The following is a 25768-nucleotide window of genomic DNA, read 5'->3' on the forward strand; positions in this document are numbered from 1 at the left end:
CCTCTGAGCCAAAATCCAAAATACACCAAAAATACATAAAGCACACTTTAAAATTACGGGTCTTACATTACTCTTATAAGATTGTATAAATTAACTGATTATGCAATTAAACAAAAACGTAATATTGAATATATTTTTTTAGTAAAGATCAATTTTGTTCAGTTTTAACCTTTTAATTTTTTTTTGTAAAGAAAAAAATTTAATTGTTTTTTATTATTACTAGGATTGATCAACTCTCGTTGAATCATCTCAAAAAAAAAAAAAATAGTCATATATTCTTTTGTTTTAAAATAGGTATAAAAGAATAAGATAAAAAAAAACAGGTGTAAAAATTGTAATACTATCTAAATGATAAAAAGCAGAAGTATGATATTAGTGTGAGTTTCACTCTCATCGTAAATATGAAAGATTTATTAATAAATATTCGTAAATATCTCTCAATACTCTCTCTCTTGACCTAGACCATCAAACTCAACTAACCTTTTCCTTATTAAAAAAATCTGAGAATAGTTTTTGTCAAATATTATTATTTATCATAATTGTTGGAAAATAAATAAAATGAGTCAAATAAATAAGTAAAATATGATTAAATTTGGGCACAGCCGCCCCAACCCAAAGGAAGGACTTCCCGCTTCTCCCTCAGTTTGTCTGAAATTGACATTTCCGTTTCATTTCAACTTTCAACTCTTCAAACTTCAAAGTCAACAACAACGCTTCTTCTTCTTCTTCTTCTTCTTTCCGATCTCTCACCGCGTAAGTAACTTCTCATTATTTCAACGATTCTTTCAATCAATATGCCTGCTACCTACGCTTTCGTTCTTCCATAGTAACCATCAACTAAACTTGTCAACCATTTAGGGAAGTTATTTTTTTCATTTTCATCTCTTTTCTCATACACACAGTTTACAGATCGGGAACAAGGTAATTGCAATACATATTTTCAAATATGTATGTCGCTGGATGCGTTTTCATTTTCTTTTTATTCATTAAGACCGTCATTTTTTTGGTTGTTCGTTTGAGCACTCTGTTAACAATTTTGTATTTGAATTATTGGGAATAAATAATACATGAATCGTGAATCTTATTTTAAAAACGTTTTACGGTCCAATCATATTTCACTGTCTCATCACATACTTTAAGAATTATTATTATGATATGCCAAGAAAGTGAAGCGTGATTAGATGTCCATATTTTGATATGTCAAGATAGGGAAATAATATGATTAGATTAGATTAGATGTCTTTGTAATTATAAAACTCATTTTTATTTAGTGATAATTGGCAAATATTGGAAATAATGAAATAATCAATTTCTAATCGTGATGTCAATTAGCGGCTATAGCAGCGCTATAGCATTAAAACGTAACAGTATTCGAATAAATCACCATTTCTGCAATCCGTGATTGACAGTACTGTGATAACTATATTGGAAATAAGGAAAGAAAAATAATTACAGATAAGGAGATTATGCTTACACTGTCATATTGTTTGCAGGTTTTTTAATTAGAGTGTAGCATATCATATACACTATAGCTTGTTTTCACCATGGAAAATCAACACTTGTTGGAGACAAAGGAAGCAAGTTCCCATGCTGTTGAAAAGCTGCAAGTGGATGCTTCTGCCATTCAGAATGAAGATCTGGATAAAGGGGCAAAAGCTCAGGATATTGGTCATGATGGCCCTGAGTTTGACAGTAAACTGGATGATATATCGGACGCGATAAAGGACGGCAAAGATGGAAGGTCTAAGTCTGATACTGATGAAGACGTAGAGACCAAATCTGAAATTAAAGTCAATAATGTTGGACAGGAGTATTCTGGTGAGCCTAAAAATGAAGAAACAAATCTAGATGGCAATTCAGGACAGAATGATTTGGCGAAAGAAGAGGATGGCAGTAGAGACAAAGAATCCACGCATACGGATCGGAAGGAAGATGAAATTCCAAGTGAGGACAACAATTTGGAGCCTGTATTTGATGGAACAGAGGTTCCAGGGTTGGAAGTTATCCGGAGCACATCTACCCGTAGATTGGATGGAGATCAGGACAGTCCAGGTGTGGTTGAGAAGGCAGTAGCTCTTAAAAATTTTGTCAGGGAGAAAAGTGCAGTGGCAGTCTCCACTATGCTACGTCGCCTTTCTGGAAAAGGTGACGAAGCTTCTGTGGGTAATTTTGATGATGAAGGCAAGGATGTTTCAAACATCTCAGAAGTCAATGAAGCCAAATTGGTTTCTGAGAAGCCAGTGGAGAAATCTGCCTGGAATCCCTTAAATTATATTAAGAAGTCGTCTGATGTTGATGCTGAAAACAAAACTGAGCAGAGGGATTCAATAACAGATGGTCCACTGCCACCTTTAGCCATTAAAGGAAGGATTATAATGTACACAAAACTAGGGTGTCAAGAATCTAGTGAGATTAGGCTATTTTTACGTACAAAAAGGCTTAGGTTTGTGGAAATCAATATAGATATATACCCCAGTAGAAAGATGGAGCTGGAGAAGATGTCTGGATCTACTTCTGTTCCCAAGGTGTTTTTCAATGAAATATTTATTGGAGGCTTGAATGAGCTAACAATCTTGGATGAGTCTGGACAGCTTAGCGAGAAGATTGACTTTCTTACTACTGAAGCACCACTATTTGAAACCCCATCACCACCATCTTCTGAAGAGGATGATATTTCCAGCAGTGGAGCAATTGATGAATTGGCTCTTATTGTACTCAAAATGAAAGAATCCATTACTGTGAAGGACAGATTGTACAAAATGCGCAGGTTCACCAACTGTTTTCTGGGCTCAGATGCTTTAGACTTTTTATCAGAAGATCAATATTTGGAAAGACAAGAGGTAAGTTTGTGTCAAGTCTCAACTGCGGGTCTAATGTATTGCATAGAATTAGGTCTTGCTATGCTTTCAATCACATGATCAAACTAATCATCCACTAAATATCTCATAGATTCACTCAATACAATTTTTAGCTTCACAAGGCCATTATTTTCTTTCTAATTCTTGTCTGGTGGTATAGGCTGTTGAATTTGCTCGAAAGCTTGCCAGCAAACTCTTCTTTCGACATGTTCTTGAGTGAGCCCAAATACTCTGCTTTGTGTTTTGATTTCAATGTTGTAATTTGTTTTGTTGTTACTGAGTTAATAATCCTTCCCAACTTAACTGATTTTGGTTTGCTCTTTTGCTTTAGTGAAAACCTATTTGAGGATGGTAATCACGTGTATCGGTTTTTGGATGATGATCCAATTGTTGTGTCACAATGTCACAACATTCGTAGAGGCATCATTACCATCACTCCCAAGCCTTTAGCAGAAATTGCATCAAGGCTGAGGTTTCTAGCCTCTGCAATGTTTGAAGCCTATGCTTTTGAAGATGGATGCCGTGTTGATTATACAAGCTTGCATGGAAGTGAGGAGTTTGCAAGGTGTCTTTATCATTTTATCTCTTTTGCTATGCTTTAGAAGTTCACAACCTTAACGTGCCATGTGAACTTGATAGTTCATTCTATCATTTCAGAATTTCACATGTTAGTTGTACTATTATCATTATAGGTATCTGAGAACAGTGGAAGAGCTCCAAAGAGTGGAAATATGGGATTTGTCTAGAGAAGAGAAACTTGCTTTCTTTATTAATCTTTATAATATGATGGCCATCCATGCGATCTTAATATTGGGTCATCCAGATGGATCACTGGAAAGAAGAAAATTATTTGGAGAGTTCAAGTATGTTATAGGTGGCTCCACCTACTCACTTTCAGCTATTCAAAATGGCATATTGAGGGGAAACCAGCGACCTCCATATAACCTTAAGAAGCCATTCGGTTCAAAAGATAAACGCTCAAAGGTGAGCTATTAGTATTAGGTTACTGCAAGCAATTCCATTATCTAATTTTTCTGTTAATCTAAATTCAACAGTCATAGTAGAGATAACAAGTATTTAGTTTTTATTCCATTTTCTGTAAACTAACAATAAACATACTTTTTATTTTTTGGCAGGTGGCACTCCCTTACCCTGAGCCTCTGATTCATTTTGCTTTGGTATGTGGCACCCGATCTGGGCCTGCTCTCCGGTGCTATTCTCCTGGAAAAATTGACGAAGAATTATTGGATGCAGCTCGCAAATTCCTGAGAAGTGGAGGCCTTGTAATTGATTTGGCTGCAAAGGCTGCATATGCTAGTAAGATCCTTAAATGGTAAGTTCCCTTTACCTCAGAGTAAGCAAACATTTTAAATTCTACTATATTTGGCTAAATGGTTCAAACTCAGTACTTACACTTTTAATCTTGTAAGTTTAACTGGCGGGTAGTATCACTTGAACTTAAAAAATACATAAAGAATCTTGTAGAAATGAAAATGAACAATATATCAGTTAAATTTCATTGTGATATGTAAATCTGAAATATGTACATTTGATCACTGTTATCAATGATTGCTGAATAAAATGCTTGATAGTTGATACTGAGCAGTCCTAAAAGCTGTGTTTTATTTGGTGATATTGAAACTGAAAATTTTATTCCTCCTTGTTCATGCTCAGGTACAGTATAGATTTTGGCAAGAGCGAGGTTGAGGTGATCAAGCATGTGTCAAACTATTTAGATCCAGCTGACTCAGAAATATTATTGGACCTGCTTGCCTCTTCTGAGTTGAAGGTGACATATCAGCCTTATGACTGGGGTTTGAACTGGTAGATCGTGCTATCAAAGTTCTGTAAATAGGTCACCTAGATTGCTTTTGATCTTCTATACACAAATGACCACAAAGAAACGAAATGAATGTCCTATGTTGGCTTCTCTGACTAATTTTATATGTCTCTACAGAAGGGTAGAGTGGTAGGGGAGGAAGAGATAAGGCCTAAGAATTATTTGTTTTCATTATTTCCTGTTCTTCTATATACCGTCTTCCTGCTATATTTTCGTACTTTTTATTGTTTGGTGCAACTTATGCTGGTCAATGACCTCACTGTACTCTGCAACCTCGAACTAGGGATGCAGCTGGTTTACGTTTTTAGGCTAGTGATTGATGCCAACCATTTTTTCCAGATGGTTTTGTGCTTCGTCAGAACTCAAAAATAATGTCTCAAATCTTTATTATTTTTCCTATTGCCTATTTATACTATTGAGGCACAAAATTGTGCAATCTGTGGTCCATATATACCAAAAACAACTGTTAGAAAACCATCCTTAAAAAACAAGACATTTAAGAAAGGATGTGGAAGAAACTTGGGAAACATGCAATAACCAAACAAAGAATATAGAAGGAAGAAAAGAATTGTGTATCGAAATTATTGTTATATGTAGCCAATGTTATGGACTTGTGGCAAATTTTAAAGTAGATATTACCCGCTGTAATTGAGTGCTAAAAATTACTTGAAACTTTAATGATGATTGAGATGATGACATGATTGATGTTGATTCAATGAAATCAATTTTGAGAAATACATTTATTTTTCCTTATTTTATAAATTGACATTGATTAAATCTTATTTAATAAATTGACATTGATCAAATCTTATTTAATAAATTGATATTGATTAAATCATTGTCTTAGTTATAAAGACAAGGAAAATATTGTCGTTGATGATTGTTAAAGTTTCAAATGACTTTTAAATATTGACTTATGATGGACCACCTCTGTAACATCTGCACCAATGTTAGCAAAACAATCTATCACTGGCAAAATGTTACATGCAATGGCCAGCAGCTTCACCCCTACAGTCTGCTGAACAACTGCCAATCAAATATATTTAGAAGAAACCCAAAAGGAATCAACTGCAGCTTCCAACCATATAAAACGTTAGATTGCTCAAATACATATTTGACTAGGCATATCAAAAGTTCTTTTAACTCAATTTTTACTTATAATTCATTTCAGATAGATTATGTGTTCACGTTAAATCTTTTTAAATGGTGGCACCAAACGTTGGTTTAGACTTTATGCAACAAGAGATTGAAATCACAAAAATGGAAGCTAGCCCTGAGAGAGTTTGGATTCCCTTGAGATTGAGACCCATAAGATGATGCAATTCACAACAAAAATTGTCCGATCCAATCCAAATATAAAAAAATTGTCCGAAACATTGTAATTGCACCTATTGTAAAGGTGGCTAAATGATTTTCAGCATTGTTGGGGCAAATACAGTAGCCAGCAACAACACCAGCACGCTCATAAGCCATAACACCAGCTCTAATGTTACAAATTACAACAAAAATTGGGTTCCACAAATAAAAAAAGGAAGAATAATAAAAACAATAAGCTGAAATTGCGTGAAGACTGCAGCCTGGTTTGGTTGAAAACTGCTCAGAGAATCAACATAGTCCGAGTTCTGCAGCTGACCCCTTTTTATACTACTCTCTGCCTACTATACTCACTCAGTTATGATAAGTTGGACAAGGGAGCGGTAGCGAAGTTTTGTTCCCTGACTTATAACTAAGATTTATTTCTTTGTCACGACGTCTTCTCTAGAATAATACACCAGTTGGATTTATCAAAAAATTGATCAACTACTCTAGCATTGGTGATTCCATTTGTCAAGCTGCAAAAAGGATATGAAAATAAATTAGAAATAAGAATTCCATGTTGCACATCAACATGTTAAATCACTTGAAACATAACCTTTTAAAAATTGTTTTGAAATATAGAGGTATTAAGTTCCTAATGAATAAGAAAGTCACCGTAAATTTGTGATGCACGTTCAGATCCAGCTGACTAATTTAAGTTAAGAAGACACACATAATGGCAGACCTTCCCACTTTTATTTCAGAATACTTGAGTCTCTTCTTTGTTACTTTCGAAGACCAATTCTTACTTTTTTTTATAAGATCAAATCTACATTATTCAAATTATCACAACTTCTGAGATACATTATCCTTTTATTTATAGCAGAATTGTCATCCGAGATCAAGCACACCAAACATGAAACCTACTTTAACTTTAGCAACTTATTTCATGGGAGAAAAGATACTCAATAAACTATTACATCCAAAGACTTGGTTCAATGGTTTACAATCTATGATAAACTAAACAAGCAATGATTAAGCATATGATAAACTCTAATGGAGGGTAGGGGATATTACCTTTCAAGCTCGCCTTCACTAAAAACATGATAATATCTGTTATACACTACAGCACCCTTTATGTCATCTTTAGTAGCAAGACCTGTAGCCAGAGCATGAGCAGAGGCGCCGCTAATTTCGGCCCGATGATAAGGTAAATGCCAAGGAACAAAATACTCCTGTTGATTCTTCACATTCTTTTCTTCCTTCAAATCTCCTAAAACTTTACCCTCTTTACAAACTTTGACTCCCTCACCACCCAAACTACTCTCCTCACTTTCCGGAATACTTTCCAACGAAACCGATGAAGGTACCCGAGCACGTGGACTCCCCGGTCCTTGCCACTCTTCAACATATTTTTCAGCAAGTGGTGTCCATTTAGTAACCAAATTTGTATCCTCTTGTTCAACAGCCCAAACAGTAATCAAAACAAGACCACCCTTTTTAACAACGCGAATCAATTCTTCGATAGCTTTCCTCCTCCTATTCTCGGTGCTTAAATGATGTAACACAGCTATAGATATTGCTGCATCACCAAAACCAGTTCTATAAGGAAGATTAACAGCATCGGCAACAAGAACTTCATGTCCTCTATCTAAACATATTTTAATCAATGAAGGACTAATATCACATCCTATAAAAAAGCAATTTTGATTAAACCCTAAGTATTTTCCATTCCCACAACCTGCATCAAGAATAAGGGATCCTGAAGGTAATGATGATAAAAATGAAGCAACTTTTGGCCATTTGGCGAAACGAGTTGAACTGAAATGTGGGGCAATTGCATCGTAAACGTGATGAACGAACTTTTTTTCGATTTCAGGGGTGGATAAACTGGAAACGGATTCAGTGTTGATTTGTTTCATTGAAGTGAAGATTGAAGGAGAGATAGGAATGGGGAAATTGAGATGTTTTGGTTTAAGGGCGGTGAAAGCTATGTTGTTGATCGCGGTGAGGAGTGGAGATCTGCTGCGACGCGATTCTCACAGAATCGCGTCTTAATGCGCGCTACTGGAAAGGGAAAGAAAATTTGAAAAAAATAATAATAATTTAATTAAAAAAGAGAAAAACCTTATGGAGAAGTTTGTAACTGATTCAGGTGGCGGCTGACGGCGAACTTTGGGTGTTTTAGTTTTTGAGCGTTGCGACTCCAACTTGTTTACTGTGTAGTCTACAAGGTTAAAGTGGCATGGAAATTTGTAAATCTTTGAGGGCAAAATGGACTTTGTCACCAGATTATATAATAATAAAAATTAAAACTGAAAATGAGTATATTTTTCCTATCCAAGTAAAAAATTCTCCTGTCGGACGTTACCTTGATATTTTGCTGCAAAATATATTTCGAAATTTATCCATTCTGCGCGACAAAATATTTTTCTATATTTTTTTAAAATTCTTTAATATTTAATAGGATGTTTCGATTCTGCATCATTAAAAAAAATATATATAAATATTTTTGTAAATATATCATAAGGTCTTCTCTAAACACTACCCTTAAATATTCAGTTTCATAAAAAAAATGAAATGATTGAGCGATGTTTTCTTTTACAAAAGAGATTCAAAAATATAAAATAAAATTTGAAGAATTTATTTTATCCTTCATTTCTACATAATTACGTATTAAATTCTAAATAAAAATAATAAAATAGGGTAAATATATTGAAAAATATATTAAAAAAATAAAAGAGTTATTCTAACATACCAAATAATACATATGATATACATAACTAGTTAATATAAACAATTGTATTAATTAACTAACTGTTGTGGTATTTAATTTGTATAACTAAGCAACTAATAAAATTATTATTATCTAAAATTATACGTTTTTTAAAGTATATAATGACACAATTTTAAAATTTTCTCTATGTAAAAGTCGTGTTTGATGAAAAAAGTTTCTTCCAAAAATATAGTTTGTTTATTTTTTAAAGCTTTTTTTGTTCAAATGCAAGTTTTTATTGGTTTAAATTTTTTTAAAAAAGAATGTCGGTTTAGATCTTAACTACCGCAATTATGATTCAATTGTTTTCTCACAAATATATTTTAAAGTTGGTAAGACAATGAAAGTTTGGCTTCTATCATGATAGTACAGTTGGATGCAAAAAGACATTTTATTTCAAAGAGTTGCTTTAATGGAACATTGGCGAAAATATTTGTAGATTCATGAGTTCGATTTTTAAATGTATATCAATTATTTGAACTTTTTCTTAATCTCACCGGAAGTGATAGTCTTTGATCAGAGCAACAACAAAAATTAAATATATATATTGAAGCAAAAGTTTATAGCCAAATTGTAAATGTGATTTAATTATTAATTTGTTGTGTTAACCTTAGTTATCATATTGTGTCCTAGTACTATTTAAGCTTCTTCTTTTTTTGCATTTAAGTATTGAGATTAAAGTAAGTAGAATTAAAGTGTTGATGGTCTCATCAAATTGATTTGAAGAGATGCAAATATGATGCTCGCCGTAAAATTTTATCTTGTAAACACCCAATTATGGTCCTACTCTATATTTTCATAAATAAATAAAAAATCAATGTTATCATTTAAAAATATATATAATTTTAAATTTTCTATTATGGATTTGTGTTTTAAAAAATTTGAAACAAGATTTACAAAATATAATATTTGAATTTATAAAAAATATTTGTGCTCTAAAAAATTGGAAACACAAAATTTAAATTTTTTGAAACATATTTTTGTTATGAAATTTTTTTAATAAATATTTTGAAACAAACGTGTTTCAGAAAATTTAGAAAAAATTATTTGGAACATATAGTTTGAATTTTTTAAAACACAAAGTTTGAGTTTTTTTAAACGCATTTGTGTTTTGAAAAAAAAATTGCTGAGTTTTTCAAAATCCAAATTAAATTTGGTGAAGTATGAAAAAAATTGTTTTTTGTTTAAAAAAACTAATAGGATAAAATTGGTAGTTGAAATGCAATGTATGGGTAGGAGTATAATTTAGAAGGTATAGAATAAAACTTTAGATTAAATATACTTTTGGTCCCTCTATTTTACTCAATCTACAAATTTGGTCTCTCTATTTTTTTATTTGCAACTTTGGTCCATCTATTTTCTAAAATTATGACATTTTGTCCAACTATTATTTTGATTCTTGAATTTGATGTGTGTTTCTTGATAGATGGGTATGGTGGTCAATTGATTGCAACGATGGATAAGAATGAGAATAATCAAATGATATCAATTGCATATGCAATGGTAGAGGTAGAGATAAGGGAATCGTGACAATTGTTTATTGATCCACTATTGGAAGATTTACATAACATACAACCGAAGTATTGAGCATTCATCTCACATACACATAAGGTAATGTTATTATTTTGTTCATGTATTTTCATCACCATTTATAAGTTTATTGCTAATTAATATCTTGTTTAATTGTGATTACTTTAGAACGAGAAGCATAATAAAAGGAGAGTTTGAATTGTGTTTTATTTTAAAACCGTTTTAACAAGGCTAAAATAAAGTGATGAAAACAAAACAAATAAACTAAATATAGAACAACACAACCAAATTATCCTGGCTCATTACCAACACGGTAGGTACGCTCAATCCCTTCAACATGAAGAATTTAATCTACTAATTCACCAACTGAATTACACTTCCATTGAACACCTATTAGTTAGACTGATTGTGTTCAAGTCTTCTCAACCATCTAGCTTAATACAGTCAAGTTGTTGATAGATGCAACCACTATTGGGCTAGGTTATAAAAGAACAAGTTTAAGGGTTTTATGAATAACTCTCACAATAGGGTGTTTACAATGTTGTACTCTAAAAAAATATTTTTCAACACTTAAATAAGACAAAAAGATTAGGAACAAAAATGCAAAGATGAATGTATTGTCCTTATTATGGTAAGTTGTTGTTTGTATTTTTCAATAAGGGTTTCCCATCCTTTTATAGAGATATTCAGGGTTTCTGGCTACTGTTTTGATTCCTAGAAATCAACATGTGTCATGAAGTTTCGTATCAAATATTCTTAGATTGATTCATCATTAAACCTTGTCCAAAAATAGCCCTTGTAATTGATTTTTTTGTATCTTGATATGGAGATAGAAAGAGCAGAGGATATTATGATCAAATTATATCGCATAGACATTCAGACAAATAACATATTCAAAGTGATGAGCATACGATGTACAAAAAATTGTCCTATAAGGTAGAAAAAAAACAATATATATATGTCTCCTCTTAACATAACCTTATAATCATTTTTACTGTAGTCGTCGGCTAACATCAACGCATCTCGAGGCAACCATTCACGTGAACTGAGTAGAGACACTACCATATTGTGGAGTTGGTGATTTGTCATCCTCGATGCTTCAAGAGGTAAACACATAAAGCTCATGTGAATGATTGTGTGTGCGTGATCCATGACAATGAATATTTATGCTCTTAAAAGTAATTTTAAAATATATCTTTTGATTTCTCAATTGTTGTATCACAACCATAGTCATTTATGCTTTATTTTTGTAGGTGTTCGTTTACCTATTTAATAACATGGTTAAATATTTTTTGAAATATCATTCATATAAAATAAATGTTATTAACTAGGAGCACTTTTGATATATATGATATGTACTCTCAATATGATTCTAATATGTTAGAAGTCGAATATGTGTTCTCGCCCTTGTTTAATATTGATATGAATATTTAAATCAGAATTCATAATACAATAATTGCAACAGTTTTAGTTTAAAATTTATTAAAATATATGGTGCTCAATTTTTTTAATTAATAATAAAGAGGCATTATTAGTAAATATTTCTAAATCTATTAAATAATTAATTATTAATGGTGTTTAGCTATGATCTTAGTATGTTTAGTGATTATTTTATTTTATTTAAATATGACATGTGTGTTGTAGTTTATTTTATAATACAGTCTATGCATCGTAACAATTTATTTATTTATTTTAAATAATTGTAATTGAAGAAGTCAAATGAAAGACTGAAAATTTGTAATTTATATTTAATTAATTTATTATTTGTATTAGGTGGCTTTAACTATATTACTTATTACTATATATTTTGTATGTGATTGATGATATGAATGAATAGTTAGTGATTATACTATTGAGATTTCAAACAATTTGTTTTTTCTTTTTAAAATCAAAATGGTTGAACTTGAGATATATACCACTTAATTTTGATGGAATAATTATACAATCAGTGATTAGATGTATAATGAATGTCACAAGAATTAGGGTTCTTTTATTTGGTTGAAGTGATCACGTGCATGATGCACGTGAGTGAAGGACCATCACGGCATCACGTCACGTGATGAAAAAGGATATTGGCTTAGCTGTATGACACGATAAATACTTCTCTGACTGTTTGTAAGTTGAAATAGAGGCTCCATTAAAACAAGGCCATGTGCCATCAAGACCACTATGGCACTAAAGATGACGCACAATCTATATTTAATTCCATTTAAATTACTATTTATTTATATTTTATATGGTAAGTATAAGTCACCTCAAACATGTACATGATCATTGATCCATCAAGCAAGTCAGCAATCAAAGCCGTACAAGTTAGAATAATTTATTTTTTTGTTATAAAAATAAATTTAGCAAAATTTATAAAAATATTTTATAATATGTTTTGAAATTGTTTTTATCTAATTTTAAAAAAGGAAATTAGAATTAATTATACAAACAATTTTTTCATTTTTATAAAATAATTTATATATAAATATTTATACGTTAAACATAATGTTATAAATGTTTAATTAAATTATTTACCTCAACACAACTGTATATTTTTGGCACCACTTGTACGTCTGCATGTCCCCAACAAGATTGTACTCTAATGATTTTTGTTTTTGTTTTATCTATTAATTGATCTATATGTATCTAAAATGAAAACGATTAGTTATTGGACTTGACTTTGCTCCACACATATTAGTGAAAACGATTATATGAGAAAGGTTGACGTCATATATTAATGTTTGAGGTCAGTAACTAGAGTGTGTGGCACAAAGCCATAGATTTTTTTACAGGCCTAGGTGAACGTTAGAAATGAGTTGTTAAGTTAGTTTATCTGAATTTGAATTTATGTCTTTTTTTTTATAATTAAAAAATGCTCTATATTCAATTGATAAATAACAAATTATTAATATATACTAAAATAAAAGTAGACACTAGACATAGATGTATCGATCATTACAATTTTGATGTATAAATTTTATAATTAATAACACTATTTTTAAAAATGTGTATTTTTAGTTAATTTTTTGTTGTTGTATTTGACATAACTTGTGTTGCTGAACTTATAATTAATGAAAACAATTATTTTATTTTATTTTATAAAAAATGTGTGTTTATATAATTTATTTTCTCCAAAATTATAGTAACGTACATCTTCATTTCTTTTGAAAAATAGAAATTACCCCAAAAACAAGTTTTATATACTTTTTTGAAAAAAAAACAAGCTACAAAATTTTGTCCATAGTAATATACGCAAATGGTTCATCAAGGACTAAGGTAAACAAACAAATATAAACATCTTTCGGTTATGAAGAAAGATTTTAAAATGAGTAAAGAAAAAGACAGATTTTAAAAAAGTTTAAAAATAAAGTATAATACTATAAAGAGAAACACCATTTTTGGATTACAGCTTTTCATCAACATGAGCATAAATTTTTGGAACATTGTTCTTTTATTGTTTAATATGAATTTTAGAGAAATGTCTACCAGTCAATGTATATATATATGGTCATAATCCATAAAGCGAGGGCATAAGCCAATGAGACTTGTCTTCATCATGTCCTAATTTAGTTAGAGCCTAAGAAAAAGGGACACTCAATATGCAAGACAATTTGAGTAATAAGGATAATGTAATTACAAAATAGGTGTAGTTATCATATCTTGAAATTTTATGTAACGTTTATATGAATATATTAAATAAATGAAGTATCTATATTAAGATTTAAAATTTTAGAACTAAATATTAAGATTTAATTAGTATATGCACATTGATTTTTTTATTATTATTTTTTTTTTAATGTATATGAATCCAATTATGCTATAGATTAAGTTATATATATAAATAAAAGACATATACAAACTTTCAATGTGACTTGAATAAGTAAGCATTTCCTTAAGTCATAGTCATTTGTTTAATTAGACAATAGTAGTTGAATGATAATCACATCTAATGAGAGGCTTTAGCTGTTTTTTGAAGTTGATAGAACATCTAATCCATCACAGCTCCACTTCACCTTACTAATTAATGGCAACATTTACTGCTAATACACTCCAAGCCAGCACTAAATCTCCTCTCTAATGTTAAACCAAAAATTCACAAGAGAAAACACACTCTCTTATCTCTTAGCAAAGTGGATCTTAGTTCAATTCAATATTAATTCTTGCCTTTCAAGATTAAAATTTTCTTGCTTCTAAATCACCCTTACTCCATAGATTTGAGGCAAGAGTAGCTGCTCAAAATACCCATATTGCCCTGCCCCCAGCACTACACATTATTTAATTTATTTATAATAAAATAATAATAACATTATAACAACACATAACTTCTTCCATCTGGTAATTTGACAAATCTTAGGTGTCAGCTTTTTAGTGGCATTAGGTGATTATTTGTTTTGTCCCTATGGTAACTTCTTCCTGCCTGGTAGTGGTAAATGGGGTAAAAATAAAATACATTGTATTAGTTTGATGCTGAATAATTTAACAACAACAATAATAATTTGAAAGAAAAAAAAAGAAAAATACAAAAATAGAACCATTTTGCTAGTAGCTACATAAATATTTCTAGCTTAGTGTAAGCATTGTGTGTGTTTAGGATTCTCTTTCACTCTTTACTTTCTGTCAGTCATTGGGTTCTGAGTTTAACATTTTTTGTGGGGTTCAATTTTTAGAACTAAACAAATTTGTGCCATTCTCTCAAATCACAATCTTTCTAACTTCTTCCCCCCATTTTCCCACTTTCACCTCTCCTCAAATTCATCGATCCATGGATTCTTTTCGTTAAAGTTTTCAACTTTAGTCTCTCAGCAAGGTATGTTATTCAAAACATGCTTTGTCCTTTTCAAAATTTTATTTTCTAATCTGGTTTTGCTAATCCCACCCCCTTTTCCCTCTTTTCTTCTGTTCTGAAAATGGATAACAAGTTTTTGATGAAAAATGTCTAGAAGGAGAAATGCTTCAGTTCATTTGGAAATTGGAATGACTATGATATGAATATGAACTCTCATCATTCCTACTTTGTTAATTTTCTGTAGAAGGGAAAAACTTTCTTAGGTATCTACCTTAGAGATCTACCATTTTCATTCCATTATTAATACATCTTAAGAAGCTTCTTTATCTTACATAATATAATATACTTGTAATTAGGGATTAGTGGGGTCCTAAGTTGGTCTATAAGTTTTTTTTTTAACAGCTGATTTGCTTTTAAGGTTTGTTTAGTTGAACATTAAGTCATGTTAGTAGATAACTTAAGTTTATGTCTAAAGTTTAAACAAGGATAAGTGTGAATGTGAATTCTTTTGTTTTTTTTTTATTTTTTTTTTTTGCATTCAGGTGATTGTATTTATTGTTTTTGCTTTGGTGGCTATCTCAGTAAACAACAATTAACTGGGTGTTGGAGTTGGGGAACCTTCAAGTTTTGGCAATAATGCATGTTAGGTGTGATTAATTTTCTGGAACAATGTCTAGAGTTACTAAATGGAAGATTGAGAAAACAAAAGTTAAGGTGGTTTTTCGCCTTCAATTCCATGCTACACATGTAAGTTTTCCTAGACTCTACAATTTTTCCTTTCATTTTTTGGTTTGGTAAATTTAAAATTTCAACTAGACAAGGAATTTTGATTTTTGGTTGTTGGAAGGGGAAACATCTTATCTGTTTAACTTGTTATTCGAACTAGAGAAACGACCAGTGTGCACTACATTTAACCTTATAGTTCTCAGAATTTATTCAAAGTTCAGTTGGCATTATGTTATACTTTGAATGCCTGTTAGTATGTCAGTGTGATGGCCATCCTAATCTGTCTGCTACTCATGTGTTTGAGTGAATGCTTAATTGTTTGTTTTGTCCTCCGAATCATTTTAGGTAAGTCTAAGTGTCTAACTCAAACATATTAATATGACATTTTGCTTTGTCAATCTTATGTTCCAACTGATTTGTGAACTTCTTTTCTTTTGGTATATGATCTGATTATTAATTTCAATATTTATATTGCATTCATTAGACATAAGAAGAGGGTCAAGCAACCTATGACCCACTTAAAATATTTTGATGGTATAAAACTGAACAAGAGAAGCAGGCAGTCAAGCAACCTGTTTAAATACAAAGTGACAATTTTTTCACTGGCCGTAGCCCCAAACAATAAAAAAAGAGATTAGTATAATTTTTTTTACCGTTTGTGGCTTTAACTGAAATTATTGACTCTTATTATGAGAAATATTTGGTACCCAATCATGTGATGGCTCAAACTTCTGTGTTTGACTCGGTTCTAAACTTCTATTGGGTTAAGGACTGTTTGACTGCAGTATAATTAAAACCAAAATGGTTTTCTGTAACACTTATTGGTTTATACGAACATTAAAGAAGACTTCAAAATTCTTGACCAAATTTAGCATATCGAAGCAGTAATAGGTTCAACTTTCCCCTGACTTACTGAAAAGTTAGTCAAGCTCTAGATAGCATCTGAGGTATCCATGTATTGAGAATGTAACATGAACAAAGCTATTTTAAGTTCAATATATGCTAACATAGTACTCCCTCCGGAATGAAATATAAGCAAAAATGTATATGAAAATTTGATTTATTTGGTTTAAAATTTAGTTCAAATACATCAACTTTTCATATCTCTATTTTCTTTTATTTCATTCTAGAAGGAGTAACATGGCCCATAATGTCATGTTATGGAAGTATAACTTAGTTGAATCTTCGTGACATATAAGTCTATGTTTAATCAACTTTATTTTTTGACTGAGTTAGTGTTGTTACTGTCATTTTCATAATTGTATTTGTAGATCTACTTGTTTGTGCAATTACCGACGGTAAATTTTGTTTTTGTATGGTCTAGATTCCACAATCTGGATGGGATAAACTGTTTATCTCCTTCATCCCTGCTGACTCTGGGAAGGTAACATCAAAAACAACCAAAGCAAATGTCAGAAATGGAACTTGTAAGTGGTCAGATCCAATCTATGAAACTACAAGACTCCTCCAAGACATTAAAACGAGGCAATATGAGGAGAAGCTTTACAAACTTGTTGTGGGGATGGTAACATTCTTTTCTGACTTTTAAATTGGTATATTCTATTCTGCAATAGCATTCTTAGAAGTTTCACATGTGAAAACAGAAACTCAACTAAATAACACTTATCACATTGTTTACAACTTGATGCAAAATCCTCCGCTGTATCGCTAATATTCACAGTGCATATTGAATAAACTTATTGTTCGGGTTGTTTTCATTATCTAAAAGTGAGACACAATAATTAGTGATACTTTTGATTCATTCTTTTTTGTGTATTAAGTTTATTGTTCAAATTAGGTTTTGGCTGTTAAGATTAAAATCTAATTAATAATGTAATCAACAACAACTTCGTAGTATTTGTAAAATTTGAGTTTCATAATAAATTTGTTGTTGCGTGCCATAATTAGAAATACCTAAGAATTGCCTGCATTTTCAAATAAGAGATATCGTTGTGGCTATTAGTCTTGAGAGAGGCTAGAACTTTTCTAATTTATTTTTTCCCCAACCACTTCAGGGTTCTTCACGATCTAGCATCCTTGGCGAGGCCATCATAAATCTGGCTGATTTTGTCGATGCATTGAAGCCTACTGCTGTAGCTTTGCCTCTTAATGGAAGTGATCCCGGAGTCACACTACATGTGAGGATCTCTGAACTTCATATTCTCTGAAGTAATTTTCTTGTGTGTACCGTATCATTCCTTGTTCACTTACATGGATGTGTTGCTGTACATTTACTTGATGCATTTATTTTTCCTTGCCTCTTAATGTATTGCATGTGCATATTTTATCACATTCCTTATTCACTTACATTAAGATCTCATTGGCATCATGCTTAATGTTTTTTTTTCTCTCATTGTTTGAAGCCAGGTCGCAGTGCAGCTTCTCACTTCCAAAACCGGTTTTAGGTACCATATTATGAATTATGACATTTGAAGATGTGCTTTAGCTGGATACAAGATACTTATTTAATGTTATTTATTGTTTTTAGAGAATTTGAACAGCAGAGGGAACTCAGGGAAAGGGGTCTACAGACAACCTCTGACCAAGGCACTCATGATGAATCTGCTGATAGCAAAGAGTCATCTCCTGACCAGAATGTCAATAATCACATTAATAAGGTTTCATACCTTCTCTCCTTACAAGTGTGCTCGATGTATTCGATATGTGTACTCCTCGTATCCACTTCCGCCTATTCTGTTTAGATCGGACATATGTGTTGTTTCCCTACTTTTGGTTCTTTTCTGTTGGCTCATGCTATCCATTGGTTGGAGAAAAGATAAATTGTTTGATACTTGACAAAAGAGCCTAATGCATTTTTACTTGAAGTTTAAGCTTTTTTTACATTCATTTTCTACACTGATTCTCCTTTATTTATTTCATGAAATTAGGTCAATTCAAGAGTGAGATTGAAAAGGGAATCTAAAGATCTCCTCCGTACTTCTTCAATCGAAGTGGAGTCAGGGTTAAATGAAGAGTATGCTGACTCAGCTGCTGGATTTGATGGCTCTTCTACTACTTCTGAAAGTGTTTATACTGAGAAGCATGATATCTGCAGTATGCATGAAGTGGACAGCCTTAAAAGCACAATCTCTGGTGATTTAGGTGTACTATCTCTCGGTCATAGTCCTCAGCCAGAGAAAGGAGAAGCACCTGATAACCAGTTTCCATCACAGGGCAATGCTAGGGTTCATGGTTGGAGCCTAGACTACTCAGCTGCCAATAACTTGGCTGTTGCTTCCGGAGACTGTAGCAGTAGCAGTCTTAAGGGAAATTTAGAAGCAGTTGAGTCATCTATCGTTGATCTAAAACTGAAGGTGAACTGTTTGCAACATCATGCTGATAAAATAGGTGTTGAAACAAAACTTTTTTCTGAGCAAATTGCTGCTGAGATATCATCAGGAGAAGAGCTAGCAAAAGAGGTTGCTGTACTAAAATCAGACTGTTCAAAGTTTAAAGATGAATTTGAGCAGCTTAAAAGTTCTAAGTTAAGCTTAGCACTTGCTCGCAATGAAGCTACTGAGACAGATCGCGATAAATTATTCTACAATTTACAGCTTAAATGGCACAAGGGGCTTTTGCTCATGGAAAATAAGTTAAGAGATATTCAGAAGGTATCTATGGGAATTCCTGAAAGGGATTTTAGGTTCTTTAACTTGGAGTTAGAGAGAGTGGTTGAGATTTTGCAGGATCTCAAACAAGAATCTGGAGATCCTATTTCGGGGACTATCGTTGCCAATGGAAGAGAGAACAAGCAAATGGATTTACAAATGGGTGAGCAACTTTTAACAGATATTGGGTCTGATGCAGCTTTATATCAACCTGAAAGCTTGACTCGTTATCTTACCGTACCTGGCCTTGTGTCTCATGAGTTTGATTCCGTTGATCCCACCCTTGCTATGAAAGAGAAAATCTTTGAACTTCTAAGGGAGCTAGACGAGTCCAAAATTGAAAGGGAGGGATTCGTGCGAAAAATGGACCAGATGGAGTGCTACTATGAAGCTCTTATACAGGAACTTGAGCAGAATCAAAGGCAGATGATGGCTGAGTTGCAGAACCTCAGGAATGAACATTCTACTTGCCTATATGCAATTTCTGCTGGTAAGACTGAGATGGAGAAAATGCACCAAAATATGAATGAGCAGATAATGAAATTTTCTGAAGATAAGCGCATTTTGGAATCTCTCAACAGTGAGTTTGAAAGAAGAGCTATTTCTGCTGAAGCATCCCTTAAAAGGGCTAGATTGAACTATTCTATTGCTGTTGGTCAATTACAAAAAGATCTCGAACTTCTTTCTGGCCAGGTTCTTTCTATGCATGAGACAAATGAGAATCTCATAAAGCAGACCCTTTCCGATTCTCCCCTTTCAAATACTGATGATTTCCCAGAACCATTGAATTATACTAAAAATTCAGAAGGTCGTGCTTCTAATCAATTGCTACGTCAAAATCACAGTTCTTCCTTTCATAGACAACATTCGGGTGAAGACATTTTACTAAGCGATTTGAAAAGATCACTTCAATTGCAAGAGGGGTTATACAAACAGGTTGAAGAAGAAATCTGCCAGATGCATTTTGTAAATATATACTCAGACGTGTTTTCTAAGGCTCTGGAAGAAACATTGCTTGAAGCCAGTTTTAACATTCAGGCCACGGCAGATGAAAATTTTCAACTCTGTAGTCAGCTGGAGCTTACAAATCAATCCAACGAGTTGCTGGTTCTGAGGTTGCAGAAGGCCATGAATGATATCCTTTCGTTAAAGGAGTACAAGGAGATTTGCATAGCAAAGAGCAATGATCTTACTCATCAGAACCAAATTTTAGAGGCAAATTTAAAAGATCTTGCTCATGAAAACAATCTTCTTACTCAGAAAATGAATGAGTTGGAAGCCCTTCTGACAAATTATAGAGGTTACGAAACCAAATACATTGCATGCAGTGCAGAAAACTCAGAGTTGAAGAGCTTATTGAAAAAAGAAAGCCTAGAAAATGACCAACTTCATGATGAAATATCCATTTTGCAGGAAGAGTTAAAATCTATCAGAACTAAATTTCATGAGCTGGATTCTATGAAGAATGATCTGCAAAATAAAGTCATCTTTTCATCTAATCAGTTGCAGAAATTGGTGGCATCATATGATGATAGACACACTGATCTTTCTCTTTGTAGTAGTTCTGCTTGTTTGGATTCAAAATGTGAAGACTTAGAAGGTCTGTTATTGCGATTAGAAGAGCAGCAACGTAATGCTTTTGATAGGATCCTGGTACTCATTGAAGAGAAGAAAATTTTAGCGTGTGAAAAAAATTTGGCTCAAGTATCTTTAGACACAGCAGAATCAGATGCTCTAGTCATGAAACAAAAGTTTGAGCGTGATTTACAGCAGATGGTAAGTAACATAAGTGTGTCTGGTATCCAGTTGCAGAAACTTGAATCAGATCTTGAGGTGCTTGTTGACAGGATCAGTGCTGGTTTTAAATCTGAAGAAAAATACTCTCAGCAGCACAATGAATTGTTATCCGGTCTTGATCATTTGGAAGCTGAACTTCAGCAACTTAATTCCAGAAATCAGGATCTTACTCAAGAAATTTTAATGCTAGGTACTTCATCTAGAGACCTTGAAATGTGCAAGCTGACCTTAGCAGCAATTACAGAGGAGAAGAAAGCTTTGGAGTTGTCGTTGGAAGACAAAACAGAAGAATCTGCCAAGATTTCATCTGAGATTAATTTTTTGAAAACCAACCTGTGTTCTCTGCAGAATGAGTTGCATGATGAAAAAGTCTTCAGAGAAAAATTGGAAGCTGACCTTCAGCAACTTAATTCCAGAAATCAGGATCTTACTCATGAAATTTTAATGCTAGGTACTTCATCTAGAGACCTTGAAATGTGCAAGCTGACATTAGCAGCACTTACAGAGGAGAAGAAAGCTTTGGAGTTGTCTTTTCAGGACAAAACAGAAGAATCTGCCAAGATTTCATCTGAGATTAATGTTTTGAAAAGTAACTTGTGTTCTCTGCAAAATCAGTTGCTTGATGAAAAAATCTTCAAAGAAAAATTGGAGAAAACAATTATAGATCTTACCACAGAATTGAATGAAAAGCAACACCAGCTGCAGGATTCTGATATGAACAGACAAGAAGTGGTCTATCTGAAGAAACTGGTCACAGACTTAGAATTTGAGAAATCAAAAATCTCAGATCTTTTACAGACATCTGAAATACGTCTTGAAGATGCTTTAAATGAATCTTCTTCTACTAGTTGTCTGGAAACTCACTTGTCTGAAATGCATGAATTTTCGATAGCTACAGATGTTGTTACGACGTCCACCAGAGCTCAGTTTGAGGGTCACGTTGAGGAACTTACTGAGAAACTTAATTCTGCTTGCAGGCAAGTAGATGTGCTTCGTAAGAAGAATTTTGATTTAGAATCTGAACTGAATGTCTGTCTTTGTAGAGAATTAAATTGCATGGAAGAAAATATTACATTGTTGACGAGTCTTGACTACCTAAAATCTGAGTTAGAGGTCTATGCTGCTCAGTGTAGAGCACTAATTGATCAAAATAGTGCAACAGTATCAGAGCAAAAGGAACACCAGAGTAGGACAGAAAGTGTCAGCAATTCTTCTAACTCGTCTGAGAGTGAGTGTGTGCTTAAGGTTGCAAGGCTAGAGCAATTGCTGGCAAATGCTAGTAGGGATGAGGAAAGACTCTTTTTGTCGAAGGAAGAAACTGAAGTCAAATGTATAGTTCTCCAGGGCAAATTGGATGAACTGGAAACTGCAATTACTTCACTGAAACAATCAGATAACGAGCTGATAAGGCTGCAGAATCAATGTAATGAACTTACAAGGAGGCTTTCGGAACAGGTTCTTAAGACCGAGGAGTTTAAGAATTTGTCTATTCATTTGAAGGAATTGAAAGACAAGGCTGAAACTGAGAGTCTTAATGCTCGTGACAGAAGAGGACATGAAGGACCAATGGTTGCTATGCAAGAGTCGTTGAGAATTGCATTTATCAAGGAACAATATGAAACTAAGTTGCAAGAACTGAAACAGCAACTGTCTTTGTCAAAAAAGCATAGCGAGGAAATGTTGTGGAAACTACAAGGCACAATTGATGAAACTGAGAATAGAAAGAAGTCTGAAGCTTCTCAAATAAAAATAAATGAAGAGCTGGGAATGAAGATCTTGGAATTGGAGGCTGAGTTACAAGCTGTACTTTCTGACAAACGAAATATGTTAAATGCGTATGACCTGTTAAAGGCTGAAAAGGAGTGCTCAGTGATGTCCCTTGAATGCTGTAAGCAAGAAAAACAAGAGCTTGAAGCTGCTCTTCTGAAATGCAGTGAGGAGAAGTCCAAAATTGAAGTAGAGCTTACCCTGGTGAAGGAATCAATTGAGACTTTGAAATCTAATGTGAATGTTCGGAATGAAGGCAATGACACATTATTTTCATTAAATCCTCACGAACATGAGAGTGCAAATTCAATTCTCAATTTGCAACCAGAGGTAACTGATTGATTTATTAAATTTTATAAAACATTTTTAGTTATCAATATTTAAGTCATCTATTTTCTAGGATGATTAAATTTTATCCCTTTGTACAACATGCACTAGGGAATAAGCAGAGAAGAAAAGGGAATCTCTAATAAAAAATTTTACACAAGCAAATATTAATAAATTAGTCACCATGTTAGTTTCTAAGGTTTGAACTTTGAACCTTGTACCTCTTGGTTAGAACTTCTTCGTTAGCTCATAATTTGAGTTGTCTGCTTGGATGTGTGATATAGTTTTTCAACCAGTTATATTTCCTTCTTGTTTTCTTTTCCTTTTGTCTTTATTTTCCATTTGTTCTCGAATCTATCCTTTGAGGAAAATATTATGTACTTTCTCTTAGTGCAATATCAAAAGTATACCTTCCTTCATCAATCTTGAGTGGTTAGCCTTAACAATTTATTTGCATAATTGTTTGATAGGATCCTCTTGCGTTTAGAATTATGAATGGATGCCAAACTCTGGGAACTGAAGAGGACTTGCAACAAAATGAAGAAAAAAAGCACCTGGCTTTAGCTGAAAGTTTGAAATCTAGCATTGATCACCTGAATAAGGAGGTAATTTTTTAAGACGCATAAACAAGTTAGGTTCCAATATTTATCCATTTTAATCTAAGCTAGTTTCAATACTCTTTATTTCTGGTTTCCTACTTACTCTTAGAAGCAGTACTTTCTTTGTCTAGTAACATCCACTAGGGAATATCCATAGCATTTTCTTTATCCTAATCTCGGAGTTGCCACTTTTATCAGTGTGTCTGACGCAGTGTTTTTTAATTTCTGTTCTTTGTTTGCAGTTGGAAAAGATGAAAAACGAGAATATGCTTCCTACAGAAGATGGTAAAAACCATGAGCCAAGTTTTCCAGGTCTTCAAAGAGAACTGATGCAGCTACACGAGGTAATTTTTTTTTTTTGTTGCATTGATTACTATGAAGCATACCTTTTTCTAGATTCTTATTGATTAATTATGTACTTTGCTCAGGCCAATCAAGAGTTAGGAAACATGTTCCCTGTGTTCAATAAAATCTCTGTCAGTGGTAATGCATTAGAAAGGGTGCTTGCTTTGGAGATTGAGCTTGCTGAAGCATTGCAAGCCAAGAAGAAGTCAAGCATCCAATTTCAGAGGTACATTCTTCCTTACAAAAGTAATGAGATCTGATAAATGCTGTGGCATTTTTGAAGCACTTTACCTTAAGATTCCTCTTTTATTTCTAAATAGTTAAAATGTGGTAATTAATAAGATTCATCCTCTGATCATCAAAAACTTCCTCCACTACAGTTTCACGCTAAAAACCGGTGGAACAGTGATTTTCCAAAACCAATTTGATCCAAATATTAAAATGCAACAAGTCGGACGATTGTTAGGTTTTAGAGCTTAGGGAATCTCAATATATAGCAAGTTGCAGTAAGAATAAACGTAGTAGTACTGTAGATGAGACAAGAATCCAAAAATTGTGGAAAGAATAGGTACATTTTTATTGAATTATTAAATAAAGTTAAAAACTATAGACATGTCAAATTCCTACTTATTGTCTTGTATTGTTTTCTTTTTTACTACTATAAAAAAATTACTTGAAGGAAAATTCTATCCTTACTGCTAAATGTACATAAGTTTAGCACTTATTTGCTTGTGTGTAAATGGAATATTGCAATGTTCACAATTTATGTTATAGTTGGCTTTTTTACATGCTCACATGCATGAGCATGTAAATGAAAAATTGCACTGAGACCACTCCAGCTACAACAATTGAGACATTTTTTCTCCTATGTTTCAGTTCTTTCTCGAAACAACACAACGACGAAGAAGCAGTATTCAGAAGTTTCAGGGATATCAATGAGCTAATTAAAGATATGTTAGAACTAAAGACAAGACATTCTTCCATGGAGACAGAACTGAAAGAGATGCACGACCGTTACTCTCAATTAAGTCTTCAGTTTGCAGAAGTTGAAGGTGAGAGACAAAAACTCATGATGACTCTTAAGAATGCAAGAGTATCCAAGAAAGCTCCAAATTCCTTATTGCCACACTAGAGCAACATTCTTTAGTTTACCCCCCTTGCACATGCCAATAATCCATGCTTGGTTAAGAATTAAGATATTTGTGGCCCCATTATATCTCCCCTTTTGTTTATTAAATAGATATATAGATATATAGTTAATGTTTCATTATATAAGGGGCCCCATCAACTATGCCAAGAGTTAATATTTTTGCAAGGGTTGGTATGCTATTTCATAACTTTCACAAGATGCAGATAATAATTTGTGTAAATAAAGTAGTGTTTGTCCTTCACTCTTGACTCTAAGAATCAAAGTATAGATATCCCTGTAACACATCTTTTACTCAAGCTTGAGTGTTGTAATTGTTTTTCTGTACAGGAACAAGATCTCAACAATATTTCTATTTAAACTTTATTTTGATGATAA

The 25768-nt window shown here is 32.8% G+C and overlaps 3 protein-coding genes across 6 annotated transcripts; 2 read left to right on the forward strand and 1 right to left on the reverse strand.

Annotated features, from left to right (window-relative positions):
• The first annotated feature begins 592 nt into the window (after nucleotides 1-592).
• LOC101511967 (uncharacterized) lies at nucleotides 593-5134 on the forward strand. 2 transcript variants are annotated; one of them, XM_004515593.4, is made up of 7 exons: nucleotides 593-753; nucleotides 1494-2840; nucleotides 3019-3074; nucleotides 3190-3423; nucleotides 3551-3842; nucleotides 3995-4191; nucleotides 4533-5134. In XM_004515593.4, exons 2-7 carry the CDS (start codon nucleotides 1545-1547, stop codon nucleotides 4684-4686), a joined length of 2229 nt encoding a protein of 742 aa, XP_004515650.1. In that variant the 5' UTR covers nucleotides 593-753; nucleotides 1494-1544; the 3' UTR covers nucleotides 4687-5134. The 2 variants fall into 2 exon arrangements, with proteins under 2 accessions (XP_004515650.1, XP_004515649.1); XM_004515592.4 differs by lacking the exon at nucleotides 593-753 and adding an exon at nucleotides 763-921.
• An 886-nt stretch (nucleotides 5135-6020) lies between these two features.
• On the reverse strand, nucleotides 6021-8213 carry LOC101511642 (tRNA (carboxymethyluridine(34)-5-O)-methyltransferase). Its single transcript, XM_004515591.4, has 2 exons — nucleotides 7072-8213; nucleotides 6021-6530 (listed from the first exon to the last, which is right to left on the reverse strand). Exons 1-2 carry the CDS (start codon nucleotides 7914-7916, stop codon nucleotides 6443-6445), a joined length of 933 nt encoding a protein of 310 aa, XP_004515648.1. The 5' UTR covers nucleotides 7917-8213; the 3' UTR covers nucleotides 6021-6442.
• A 6643-nt stretch (nucleotides 8214-14856) lies between these two features.
• Nucleotides 14857-25768, forward strand: LOC101511009 (uncharacterized). Of its 3 annotated transcripts, none has more exons than XM_004515589.4 (11): nucleotides 14857-15095; nucleotides 15617-15821; nucleotides 17125-17325; nucleotides 17816-17938; nucleotides 18168-18205; nucleotides 18289-18418; nucleotides 18689-23302; nucleotides 23770-23904; nucleotides 24141-24242; nucleotides 24327-24469; nucleotides 25120-25768. In XM_004515589.4, the coding sequence occupies exons 2-11, from the start codon at nucleotides 15744-15746 to the stop codon at nucleotides 25373-25375; spliced, it is 5820 nt and encodes a 1939-aa protein (XP_004515646.1). In that variant the 5' UTR covers nucleotides 14857-15095; nucleotides 15617-15743; the 3' UTR covers nucleotides 25376-25768. The 3 variants fall into 3 exon arrangements, with proteins under 3 accessions (XP_004515646.1, XP_012567354.1, XP_012567357.1); XM_012711900.3 differs by having other exon boundaries at nucleotides 15657-15821; XM_012711903.3 differs by lacking the exons at nucleotides 14857-15095; nucleotides 15617-15821 and having other exon boundaries at nucleotides 17185-17325; nucleotides 18164-18205.

The sequence above is a fragment of the Cicer arietinum genome, chromosome 5 (genome assembly GCF_000331145.2).
Source record: "Cicer arietinum cultivar CDC Frontier isolate Library 1 chromosome 5, Cicar.CDCFrontier_v2.0, whole genome shotgun sequence".
Taxonomy (NCBI): Eukaryota; Viridiplantae; Streptophyta; class Magnoliopsida; order Fabales; family Fabaceae; genus Cicer; species Cicer arietinum.

Bases quoted from the DNA above. Each gene is read 5' to 3' on its own strand.
- LOC101511967 (XM_004515593.4), top strand. From the start codon at position 1,545: ATGGAAAATCAACACTTGTTGGAGACAAAGGAAGCAAGTTCCCATGCT. The intron at 2,841-3,018 runs GTAAGTTTGTGT...CTGGTGGTATAG, and splicing joins AATATTTGGAAAGACAAGAG to GCTGTTGAATTTGCTCGAAA. The intron at 3,424-3,550 runs GTGTCTTTATCA...TTATCATTATAG, and splicing joins GGAAGTGAGGAGTTTGCAAG to GTATCTGAGAACAGTGGAAG.
- LOC101511642 (XM_004515591.4), bottom strand. From the start codon at position 7,916: ATGAAACAAATCAACACTGAATCCGTTTCCAGTTTATCCACCCCTGAA. The intron at 6,531-7,071 runs GTAATATCCCCT...TCCTTTTTGCAG, and splicing joins AGTGAAGGCGAGCTTGAAAG to CTTGACAAATGGAATCACCA.
- LOC101511009 (XM_004515589.4), top strand. From the start codon at position 15,744: ATGTCTAGAGTTACTAAATGGAAGATTGAGAAAACAAAAGTTAAGGTG. The intron at 17,326-17,815 runs GTAACATTCTTT...CAACCACTTCAG, and splicing joins ACAAACTTGTTGTGGGGATG to GGTTCTTCACGATCTAGCAT. The intron at 23,905-24,140 runs GTAATTTTTTAA...CTTTGTTTGCAG, and splicing joins TTGATCACCTGAATAAGGAG to TTGGAAAAGATGAAAAACGA.